The 13,117-nt window shown below is 32.7% G+C and overlaps 1 protein-coding gene across 1 annotated transcript; it reads right to left on the bottom strand.

Moving 5' to 3' along the window:
• Window positions 1-7,531: 7,531 nt before the first annotated feature.
• Window positions 7,532-12,897, bottom strand: LOC108736704. Its single transcript, XM_018469234.1, has 3 exons — window positions 12,889-12,897; window positions 10,562-10,865; window positions 7,532-8,505 (listed from the first exon to the last, which is right to left on the bottom strand). The coding sequence occupies exons 1-3, from the start codon at window positions 12,895-12,897 to the stop codon at window positions 8,123-8,125; spliced, it is 696 nt and encodes a 231-aa protein (XP_018324736.1). The 3' UTR covers window positions 7,532-8,122.
• Between the last annotated feature and the right edge of the window lie 220 nt (window positions 12,898-13,117).

Below are 13,117 nucleotides of genomic sequence, written 5' to 3'. Positions count from 1 at the left end.
GTTTTAATTATTATTTAAACATATTAAAATGTTTTATGCTCATTATTAACAGAGATTAAAAATAAATACTTTTTTGTTTCGAAGTTGAAATCAAGGCATATTCACTGCCAAAACTCAGTTAAAATTTTTCCATATTATTCGTTATTTCTTATTTTATTCAAAGTTTTTGGTTAAATTCCAAATTTTCTCTCAAACCGTATACTTTTTTTTAGTATAGATAATATTTATTTACCTCATAATATGCTGCAAAGCCTAATTAATCACGAATTTCTAATTTTATGTACTCTTGTCTCCGATTGTACCTCCTAAACATCTTTAACGTAATCAAATTGTCAAATTATAGTGTATCACTTGAATTAAAAATGCTTAATACATCGGGCGAAAACAATACAAATTGAAACAATACATTACACCATCTGCTTAAAATGTATGTTTTTGTTGGTATGAATCCAGGATAAGTAAAGGTTTCCAATCACTTAAGAATAAGTGATATTTCACTAACATTAAACGTTTACTATTTTAATAGAGTGAAACTTAAAAAAAAAAATTAATCTCGCGTTCAATTATCGGTAGATAGTTTCCGATGATACCAAACTTTTGCTGATTGATTTACATCTATCTATATAATGTTGTTATAATTATTACTAATACAAAACGTCAAAAAATGCATGCATTAAAAAAAATAACTACTTACCTTCAGAGATTTCTTATAGTCATAGATCATTCGTTTTATTCTATATAAAAGTTTACTCTTAAAGAATAGGAAGCAAGTAACAAGGATCATTGAGGTAATTAAAAAATGTAATTTTAATACGTTATTTATTTTCAATGTTTACATGCTTGGCAGTGGTAATTGGAAATTTAGAACATTACAAATGAGGATGGAGCAAACAAAACTTTCTCGCTTTATAGAAATAAACAATTGCTTGAAAATTCACTTCCTTTTACTATCTTACTAAAATCTAAATAATAGTCAATTTAATGAAGTAGCATCACCTAAAAATACTCCGAGATAATAATGCATACGATAAGAAAATGGTGTTTAATGTTGGAAATTTGAGTCGTCATTATTTATAAAATTAAATAAATTGGATTAAGTAATTAATATTAAAATTAGCGGAACAAAGGCTGTGAAGAAACCAAAGATATAAATAATCAGACAATAGCAATTCAAATAGAGCAAAAAATGTGGAAACATCTAGTGAAAAACCACAAATTTTCACCATCATATATGTGAATTCATCAAGAGCTTAAATAAAACAATAACGCTTTAAATCCCACATAGAAACTTTTAAAAAAGATAAAATACTTTTCGACACCCACAGTGTCATCCTTAGTTTTATGTCTGATCTGATTTATTATTTAAATGGAATTTTGGGTTTTGGTATTTTAGTTGATATACCATACCTTTGTTCAATAAATTAATTATTAGAAGAAAAAAAACAAAAACCGACATCAAGACTATACCTACATGTACAAACTTGAACTAAAAAGTAGAAAATAATATTTAATTACTTCAAAGCAAAGTGCATTATAGAATTGACAAAATCATTGAAAGTTATATCATTTATTATTTTTGGAATCGGTGACAGTCAAGAGGGACAGTAATCTTGCCTTTGCAACAAACTTTCCGTCCGATTTGTTTTATCTAATCTCTACTTCCGCATTCATATGTTAATTGATTAATCAAGTAGATATAGATTAAGGTTATTTTAGCTTCGACTGACACTGACACCAAAAATAACTGATTATAAATTGTAAATGTATAGAAGTATCAATAATTTTGTCAATTATTCTGTAATGCACTCTGCTTTGAAATAATTAAGATATTATTTTCTACTATTTAGTTTAAGTTTTTACATGTAGGTATAGTACCTATTAAAGGCGGTTTTCGTTTTTCTTTCTAAAAATTAACTTTATTTTTCAATATTTAGTGTGTATAAATTTTTTTCAAAAAGCACTGAATCAATTTCGATAAAATTTGTATGGAACCACCTCTGCAGTATGGCCTAGCAAACAAATAAAGAATCATTATAATCAATTCATAATTGGCGGAGTAAATGCGTAACAGACATACAAAAAGAACATACAGTCGAATCATGAACCTCCTCTTTTCAAGTCGATTAAAAACGAAAATAGTATTAAGAGAACAATATTGTACCTCTTGATGCAATCACATGATGTTATTAGCTCCTCTAAGGTCGATTTGTTGTTTTGAAGCTTTTCAAAGTGTTAAGTAATTAAAAAGCAAATCGAATTGTTAATCTTTGAGAGAGTATAAAATAGATATACCTATAGATAATAATAAATTATTTATTTGTATAAAGCGAGTTAATGATACCTTCATCTCAGACATTTCACGATCTCCTTACACAGTAATTATTATATAAATGTACTAGATTCATATAAACGTCAACTTCGTCTACGGTCCTCTTAGGAAACGCAAGACCGGAAAAACTGTCAAAATTGGCGTTTGTGGTTCCTAAAACGAGCGCAGCTCACAATTTGCAATCAATTTTATTAATTTAATAATGTATCTAATATAGACCTACGATATACTTTCCATTTCTCATGAAAAATTTGCTATAAATTAGATTGATTTATCGTAGTAATAGATTATCACAACACAATCGACCAAGTAAACGTGAAAATAAACTGGTAATTGAGCAATAACATACAATCATCATGTTCCACTTATGAATATATTCTTTGTTTTTTTTTCTTTCTATACGAAAGTTTTGCCGTTTTGATCGGAACAGAATTTGACGTCCATATAAAACAGAGAGAGAGCGAACAAAAATCCAATACGAATAATCGTATCGAAACCAACTAATTATAGGTTAGGTTCTGAAAGTTTCAATTTTTAAGATTAATTGCCATTATAAAAACGAAAGTTGCACTTTCTTTTAACCACATACTATATCACCACCCAATATTTTAATTATAATTCACCCATGATGGTCAGTCGGTGTTCTGTCGGCGTGCTAATGAGAACCAATGCACTTTTGGCGGTTTCGACAGATCAACGACCAAGAACACTTATGTTCCAAACGTAATCAACTCGTCCGTGTGATACAGAATGCGCTTCTTGAAAAAGAATTAACCAACAAAGGCCAATTTTAATTCCTACTTTGAACAAATAAAGTCGTTGGAAAAGAAAGAACATACGTCTTAACCCGTAAAGTACCGAATAGCATTAAACACGTGAACCAGTAGATATTCAGTAGAAAATTTTAAGATAATAAAGACAAATTTAACTGACTAACTGTAAAAGTACAAGCCTGTATTAGAGTTAACAACTTTAATTTAAGAACTACAGCAAATGAAACCATTTTATTAGCTATTGTAATATAAAAGGTTCAAAGCCAAATATAGTTCAACAACTTTTCTTTTTAGTACTTGATTTGGCAAATATGTAACATTTGTATTTTAAGAAGGCATAATTAAACAAGAAATTTTAATGCTTCTACTTTGTTGTTGTGTTTTTATTGCCTCAACACAGTGCCGAATTAACAAATACATAAATATACCGTATGCGAAAGAGTGCAAGGGGATCTTAAATTATACGAATTGCCGCTTTATAGAAATGTGCGCCTTCACACAACTTCCAACAGCCAATCAACGTACGCGCACAGTGCTTACTACATACTATTGAATAAATGCGGCATAGGTATTCTCTACCCTTTCGCATACGGTATATTAATGTAAGCACAGCTATTAGGACCCCTTTATCAAAAGTTCAAAATAATATTTATTTTCCAAATCAAATTTACTTTACTAATTATTATTTAACAATTTATAACGCGAAAGTTAATCTCAGTCCGTTAAATATCTATAAGATAAACTTTTTATCATTTCTTCTCGCATCACTACAGATTTTTTGAGATAATGAAGTTAACAAGAAAAAGGTTAATTCGGCACTGCCCCAATAGACCAAAAAAAAAAGGAAATTTTAGAGCAGTCAAAGCTATAGTTCTTGGATAACAACAATACCTGCAATTGTTTCTCTACTGTATACCTTTGAGCTTTTGTAATTAACAAATAAACAGTCTACAAATGTCAGTGTGAAAACATGATACACAAACAACATATTATGTACTCATATATAAAATATAAGCCACAAATAACTTTCTGCCTTAATTCTGCACTTAACAGTGCATAATATTTTTTTTTTGTTGCCTGTCGTCAAGCATTGGTTTTTATTTATTATACGTATGTATAGAACTGATTAAAGAACGTCATATTATGTCCCATTGTATAGGTAAATAACGCTTATGAAACTTTCTATAAAATTTGCAAATGTTGACAAAAATATTAGCAACAATCCTCACCAAAGCCCCATAGTTCTGCAGCAAAAACAATGTCAGGTCGCGCACTTCAGTTTCTTTAACTGATAGCTTACAATTAATTCAAAGTACGCACCCGCATTAACTCTTACTGCAAACACAAGGCGCAAGTATTGCTTCCTATAATAAAAAAATCTCTCCCTATGTCCATCCATTGCCGTCTAAAAATACTCGTTCTTTATAATCTTCAAATTTGTGCAAACATATACATTGACAAAGATTTTCGATCGTAATCATAAAATTCATAGAGAATTCAATTGAACGTGATGTATTTCATTTATAGAGTTAGACGGGTTAAACTGTAACAGATTTTATGTACAAAAAAACAAAAAAAACGTCCTACATTCTAAACCACGTCGATTTATAACGTTCTCTGACGTCAAGAAACCTTAGAAATCGACATAGTACAGAATCCGAGAAATTATGTTTTCGAAACTTTAACTTGCTTAGGTTCTTAAACTGGTAATTTTTATTTTTGTCTACAGCAAAGATGGTTTAATCACTCAATAAAATCAAGCAAAACAAAGGTGAAACTAGTTAAAGAAATTTCTTTTAGAATTTTTAAGCCAATCGACTTCCATGAATTCGAAGAACAGTGTTGGTGTAGTGCCAATAGTTATAAATTATAAACTGGCAAATATAAATCACATTTTATTTACAATTAGCAGAGGAAAAATATATCTTAATAAAATCAGTTGGACAATCTTTCCATAGAAAATGAATGATGATTGAGAAATTAATATGTAATGAGCTTAATATAATTAGTTATTCATGAATAATCAAACTGAAGATAATAATTCGCATATCCAAGTTCCTAATCGTCCCTTGTAATAAATGATATCTCAGGTCCAGTAACGCACCCTCTTACAGTGTTATATTGGAATAATTTAGCACATTTTTTATTTTCTCAAAAATGACAGAATTGAGTTACTAAACTCTGCGATAAAAGCGTGCCTAAGTATGAGAAAATTGACGAAATGATTGTGTAATTTGTTAGGAAATTGTTAATTTAGCAAATAACGAAATGTTTGCACAAATTTCAAGGATTTTCAATAACTAACATTATATACATGTTTTACAAATATAAAACATCTCACGAATCGTTAAAAATAAAGAATCTGTTCGATCCTTGTCACCAACGTCATCGTATCATTTTTTTTTATCATCCACATAATTATTATAAAAAGTACAAAGCAATTAATCAATTAATTAATTAATTAATATTTCGTCCTAGAAACTTTTAACACGGCCCGTCCGGGACTGTCCAGTTCAACACTTAAACAACTTGTCCCACTTCTAGGGCTGATTGCATACGGCCCCGTGGGCTTACCAGCAAATAACAGCTAAGCGAATATGTGTATTTATTTATAAATGTTTTATATGATTAACAAAATTTTCTATATAAAAAACGTGACGAAATTGTTCCGCCCAAATAATTCAATCCACTACGTGGATACTGGAAAGCAAAATGTTATTCTCTAACCTTTACATCTTTTCATCTTAAATAATGGCAAGACAATTATCGTTGCCGTATGAAAACTTTGGTTTGAATTGCCAAAACCTTTATTTTTTAATACAGTTACGATTATTCATCACAATTGAGAATAATGCAACTTTTTAAGCAATATTGTCCTTTGATCATTCATTTTAAGAATTTATCCCAAACAAATTTATGAACTCATTGGACTATCCACCTCTACAAATGCAACCACTTCACCCTTTGGCTTATTCTATTAAATTCGATGGGAATGTACATCCGTCTAAAATTATTTATTTTGTGATACTACTAATCCTCATACAAAAAAGCTATTTTGTTATTAAACTAGAATTTCTAAATCATCTACTAAAAAGTACAAAAATGGGGTATCTTGATGATTCAGCTGCGTTTGCAGAGATATAAACTAATCATGGTATTGCAAATATATATCCTTTTTACTTGATAATCGATACAATCGATTTAGATTAGAACTCTACGTTATAATAGCACAACTAGTTTTTGTAGGTAAAATTTTATAAGACTCTGCTGAACTGCGAGAATACGAAAATCCAGGCATTTTCAGATATAAACCTTGAAGTATCTCAAAATTTTAATGTGTTAACGAAATTCAAAGATCAGATTTTGATTAATAGCACCAAATTAAACACCTTTTTATCTGCAGATTTGTGGAATTACCTTAATACTTGAAACATAATAGTACCTTCCAATAACAGTAACAGTTTCTGTAAAATAAAAGTGCGAACTTTCTAACAGCCTTCAATTTTCTCAAAGAAAGATGAAGATTTCTAAACAAACCTCTTGTAGTTTCCTATTGATTGATTGTAAAATGTAGGTAACGTGTTGATAATGTTTTTAAATACGTTTGACATCTTACCTCAAAAAAGGCATGTTTATTAGCTGTTAACGAAAATAACAAGATGCTTCCAGTATCGCGTTTTATTTCCCGTGTGTTGCCATTGCGTCGCCAAAATGTAAATTACCTAAATCGCATCTTCTCGCGGAAGAAGCGCAAACACCAAAAAGGAATATAAATTACTCAAGCATCGACTCTCTACCACGATAAATACATGACCAAAATAATGCGATTATGATGCATGCAAAATCACGCACGCAAATAACAACTACACCAACCGGACTTAACAATGATGATAATGGTAATAATGTCGACCGACAATATTTTGAAAGTGAAACGTTATCACCGAAGAATCGAGTAATGGCTGGTTACGCAAACATGCACGAAACGTGTAGAGTTTTACTAATGTAAGTGAGAGCCGTGATTCTTCTTTTGTTTTCTTTTCTTTTTTTTTTGTTACAAATTGCAAGAGGTGCATACAATGTTATGTATCCGTGATTGCTACCGTTTGGATTACGGATGATGTTGTCAGTTTGTATAACGTTTCCATAAAACAAAAGTATAAACGGGATGACGATAAGGGCAATGTATCGTTGTTATTTCTGATGATGATGATGATGATATAAATCCAAACGGCATGACTAAATACATATGAAGATGATTATGGAGCACACACAACGTTATGCAGATAAACCTTAAAAATGGATCGTCGATTGTCAGCCCTAGGTTCGGGTTTGTTTTTAATAATACGGCGCTTGCGATATGTTTTAACGCACACAACGCCTAACAACCCTCCTTAAGAATCTAAATACAGTTGTCTATTTTTTGTCATCATTTTTTTTTTTGCTTTCTTTGTGCTGTTTGACATAAACACGGTGGCAGTCGGTATAGCTTTTTTTTTTTTATACGGTAAGGTATACAGTTTGTTTGTCTAGTAGTAGCACCCCTTCTTTCCCTATTTAACGGTTCGTCATCTTATTAGGCTTGGATTACACTTACGGGAGAAACTTGAACTGCTACTGATTTGGCACACGATCTGCATGGAAGATCTGCGATTGTTGGTACAACTGCACGCACGCGAGCGAGAAATGTTATTGTGATAAATTATAATAATATATTTGGCACTCTTCTAAAAAGAATACTGATTAGGGTGGGGACTATTAATTAATACTGTTACGCAATTAAAAAGGAACGGACCTGAGTGGGTTTGGTTTCATTTCATTTGGCCAAAATCTATTTTGATCAACTCAAGTTTCTCGAAACAATCAGATAATTGTAAAACGGTGTGGCGCTTATATGTAGGCACCGATAATATTAAGATCTTTTTGCTATTCGAAACGAAAACAAAATTAACACGTTGCGTTCTTATTATGATGCACACGCCACTCGTTGACATCCGGGATTAGTATGTATGATTTAAAATCTTCACAGCCTGTCTTCTTCCTCTTCCTCCTCTTCGATTTCTTCCGCGGCGCCCTCGTTCTCCTCCTTGTATCCCGGATGTTCGGAAATGGCGTAGTAGTTTCCGTTATAAATAACACCGAGTTCACGTAACACGTCCCCGCGAATAGTTGCCTTTATGGTCCAATTGTAACAATCGTCACTCTCGCTTTCTCGATCTAAGCGTTCGACGTCTAAGATCTTAGAACTGAGCCGCTCCAAAATAATGCCGATATCTTTGATCGTCAAGTGGCGCTTTTGATCTACGCTGAGCTGATCGATAAGCAGAAGGAACTTTTCCGAAGTTATCGCCTCATCTTCCATCACCGTGTTTTCCGTCTCGCTCTCCGAACTCTCGTGATCGACCCCTTTCGTTCAAACAAGACATCGTTCACTGTTAGCTACAGCGTGACGGATTAATACGGAACATTGTAAGAGAGGATATGATATTACATCAGGATTTGTAGGAGATCACTCGCCATCCACTCTCCCACATTCATACGCATATTTGTAATTTTAGCCGTTACAAAATAAACGCTAATATGAGAACAAAAACATTTTTTGTGGAATACTTCACAAACTTTATTAAACTTGTCTTTGAGATGTCGTTAAAGCTATTAGGCCATTTTCAAAAGATATAGAAGCTGAAGTAGAACTAGAACAAATCAGTTTGAACTTGTTCAGGTAGTACGTATATTGCTCTGAATTAAAAGAAACCCCCAATCGGAAGGCGAAACGTTGGGATATTGTTAATTCAAGACACGATTTTACCTGAACAAATTCAGATTGATTTGTACAATTAGCCGGAAACTTATGGTGAAACATCATAATAATAGGTAATAAACACTTGGAGAAGTTTCACTAAATTTTATTACGAACCTGATGTACATTGCAATACTTAATGCATCTCCAGGAATACTATTAAGTACTAAAGTTTCAGTAAAAAAGAAAAAAACTTTTGGGTGTTTCATTCCCACCAACCAGTAATGTTGGTGGGCGGGCAGTCCCTCCGGACTACGCCGGAACGTAGGGCGGAAGGTCCTCTTCAGCCTGCTTTCAGGAATCGTGGGAATGGGTGGGTGGTGGTTCGGGTGAGAAAGTTGAGACGGACGAAATGAAGACAGAAGAGAATGAAAGATTATCTGTGGAATATTACTGCCTCAGCTTTTGCCTAGGTGATCCAAGGAAACCACAGAAAAACTTGGACCAAGGCAGACGGACCAGGAATCGAATCGGCGTTTCAGTTACAGTATTTTTCTTAAATACTAGGGCGATTAGGAAGTATTAGCTTAGGATCTAGGAGGGGGTTTATACCGAAATGTAGATTGAGTTCGTAATAACAAATGTCTTTTTATTGCTGCAATAACTAACCCTTACCACTGGTAGAATTCCCCAATTTTTTGAAATTGACCTAATAGCCGTAGTGGTATCGTAATGAAAAAATATTATAAAGTTTATGATGTATTCCTAATTAACGTAGTATGTTTGTACTCAAATTGATATTTAATATAATATTAAAATGATTCACAGCGAATGAATGCACTACGAACAACATTAATTACATTAATTAAAAATTTTACTCAAAATCAACCACACAACTCAATAATCTTAAGCTTTCTTGCAACATCACCCAAAAATTAAACGTCAACCATCAGCGTGGCTCATTTATCAGATTGGATTTGCATTTGTAAAAGAAAACTTCGAGCCATATCTTTTTTTCATAGTTTTCAATGCATAGAGTAATAATAATAATAAGGAACGAATAACAGAGCAAGAAGGTAGAAGACATGAAGAACTATCAAAAAGTACCCCGTGGATGTTAGGCAATTTTGGATAATTTTTGTTTTAATCCTTTAAAGTACACAAAAATTACAGTTTAACAAGAAATTACATAATAGACTCCAGAAACTATTAGAAATCACTTAGTATAAAACTCTAAGAACTTGGAGCTGTTTTAGATAATCGCTGAGGCTTCTGCCTTTTTGGTTTCGCATGACCGTTTCTTAAGAAATTAAGATAGGCATATCAATAAAAATTAACTATTCTGTATCCGAAAACCAAATCATTCTGCACAACAATACTTTTACTACTCGAAAGAAATTGGGTTTAATGTGGAAAACCAAAAGTGGAATCAATTCTTTGAATATTTTACTACAAACAAATATAATCGTGTGAAAGCGTAAGGGTGTTTTTCCTACTAAAGATAAATAAATCAGAGTTAACAAGAAAGGACATAACACCACCTACTTGTGCTAATGAGGAGTGCACGGTCGCCGACCTCCTCGACGTTAATAAAATCATGTGCAAACATACGTACATACATATATACTTATCTACATACATACATACAGTGAAAACGACACACAACACTCAAGCGTAAGTGTGCGAACGTACGTACTATAAAGTGGGTGACATTATTCTAACCTGGATGTCGTCCTTCGACGTCGAGGAATCGCACGTGGCGCGACGGTGGTTGTGGTGATGTTTGCTGTTGAGCGTCTTGGATAGGAGACGTCGCAACGCTATGCTTATGAACGGCAATTTTGCGACCCTCTTCGTGCAATGCGCAACAATGAAAATCACACTCGATGGTACCGTTAGTTTGGGGACTGCCAGAACGTGGCAGATGCACATGGTGCGCGCATTCGGGGGTGTGAATATGGATCGTCGTACTCTCGATCGAACTGCCCTGTGTAGAATAGCTTCTGAAATACTTATTTATACAGGGCTACCGAACTTAATTCCAATAGTACCTATTTGGTTTTCTAAAATCTCGAAGTCGCGTCATGATAGGAACGAAACATTTACATGGTCTGTTCAATATATACAGGAACGAACGTTAGATTAAAAAGCACATGACCGTTAGATCATTTGGTGCTAGAAGGAATTTTTTTTCTGTGGTATCTACCACTCGCTCAATGATGAAGACAGGGAACAACTTTCAGAAGATTGATGGACTAAAGAATACAGTTCCTTTCAAATGGATTAGGAGTTACAGTAAAGACCGTGGAAAAATGAAGTGTAAGGTCTGGGGACCCTCGACTCCCTGTGCTGTAAAATGCATTGAACATGAGCGATCTCTTGTGCTTTCCGATCGATCGCTGATCAACAAAACTTAGGAAAACGCTTGTACATTTGAAATTTAGGAAAACATAAATCTATCCTAAAATAGCTGACACCTAAGAACGAAATACTGCGTTAACAGGAAGAACATTGTTTTAAACCTCTGGTAACACAACTAACAGTCCTATTCGCAATGGAAAGAATGAAAAGTAAATGAAGGAAAAAATGTCAAAAAAGTCAATTCGGTTTCAAAACTAAAGTTATTCATNGCGATAAAAGCGTGCCTAAGTATGAGAAAATTGACGAAATGATTGTGTAATTTGTTAGGAAATTGTTAATTTAGCAAATAACGAAATGTTTGCACAAATTTCAAGGATTTTCAATAACTAACATTATATACATGTTTTACAAATATAAAACATCTCACGAATCGTTAAAAATAAAGAATCTGTTCGATCCTTGTCACCAACGTCATCGTATCATTTTTTTTTATCATCCACATAATTATTATAAAAAGTACAAAGCAATTAATCAATTAATTAATTAATTAATATTTCGTCCTAGAAACTTTTAACACGGCCCGTCCGGGACTGTCCAGTTCAACACTTAAACAACTTGTCCCACTTCTAGGGCTGATTGCATACGGCCCCGTGGGCTTACCAGCAAATAACAGCTAAGCGAATATGTGTATTTATTTATAAATGTTTTATATGATTAACAAAATTTTCTATATAAAAAACGTGACGAAATTGTTCCGCCCAAATAATTCAATCCACTACGTGGATACTGGAAAGCAAAATGTTATTCTCTAACCTTTACATCTTTTCATCTTAAATAATGGCAAGACAATTATCGTTGCCGTATGAAAACTTTGGTTTGAATTGCCAAAACCTTTATTTTTTAATACAGTTACGATTATTCATCACAATTGAGAATAATGCAACTTTTTAAGCAATATTGTCCTTTGATCATTCATTTTAAGAATTTATCCCAAACAAATTTATGAACTCATTGGACTATCCACCTCTACAAATGCAACCACTTCACCCTTTGGCTTATTCTATTAAATTCGATGGGAATGTACATCCGTCTAAAATTATTTATTTTGTGATACTACTAATCCTCATACAAAAAAGCTATTTTGTTATTAAACTAGAATTTCTAAATCATCTACTAAAAAGTACAAAAATGGGGTATCTTGATGATTCAGCTGCGTTTGCAGAGATATAAACTAATCATGGTATTGCAAATATATATCCTTTTTACTTGATAATCGATACAATCGATTTAGATTAGAACTCTACGTTATAATAGCACAACTAGTTTTTGTAGGTAAAATTTTATAAGACTCTGCTGAACTGCGAGAATACGAAAATCCAGGCATTTTCAGATATAAACCTTGAAGTATCTCAAAATTTTAATGTGTTAACGAAATTCAAAGATCAGATTTTGATTAATAGCACCAAATTAAACACCTTTTTATCTGCAGATTTGTGGAATTACCTTAATACTTGAAACATAATAGTACCTTCCAATAACAGTAACAGTTTCTGTAAAATAAAAGTGCGAACTTTCTAACAGCCTTCAATTTTCTCAAAGAAAGATGAAGATTTCTAAACAAACCTCTTGTAGTTTCCTATTGATTGATTGTAAAATGTAGGTAACGTGTTGATAATGTTTTTAAATACGTTTGACATCTTACCTCAAAAAAGGCATGTTTATTAGCTGTTAACGAAAATAACAAGATGCTTCCAGTATCGCGTTTTATTTCCCGTGTGTTGCCATTGCGTCGCCAAAATGTAAATTACCTAAATCGCATCTTCTCGCGGAAGAAGCGCAAACACCAAAAAGGAATATAAATTACTCAAGCATCGACTCTCTACCACGATAAATACATGACCAAAATAATGCGATTAT

The sequence above is a fragment of the Agrilus planipennis genome, unplaced genomic scaffold, assembly GCF_000699045.2.
Source record: "Agrilus planipennis isolate EAB-ADULT unplaced genomic scaffold, Apla_2.0 scaffold119, whole genome shotgun sequence".
In the NCBI taxonomy this organism is placed as follows: Eukaryota; Metazoa; Arthropoda; class Insecta; order Coleoptera; family Buprestidae; genus Agrilus; species Agrilus planipennis.
The sequence above is the reverse complement of the archived record's forward strand: the minus strand, read 5'-3'. Positions and strand labels throughout refer to the sequence as shown.

What these genes read in the sequence shown, in the direction of transcription:
- LOC108736704 (XM_018469234.1), bottom strand. An exon ending in CGTCGAAGGACGACATCCAG is followed by an intron (nt 8,506 to 10,561) that starts GTTAGAATAATG and finishes TTTGAACGAAAG; the next exon opens with GGGTCGATCACGAGAGTTCG.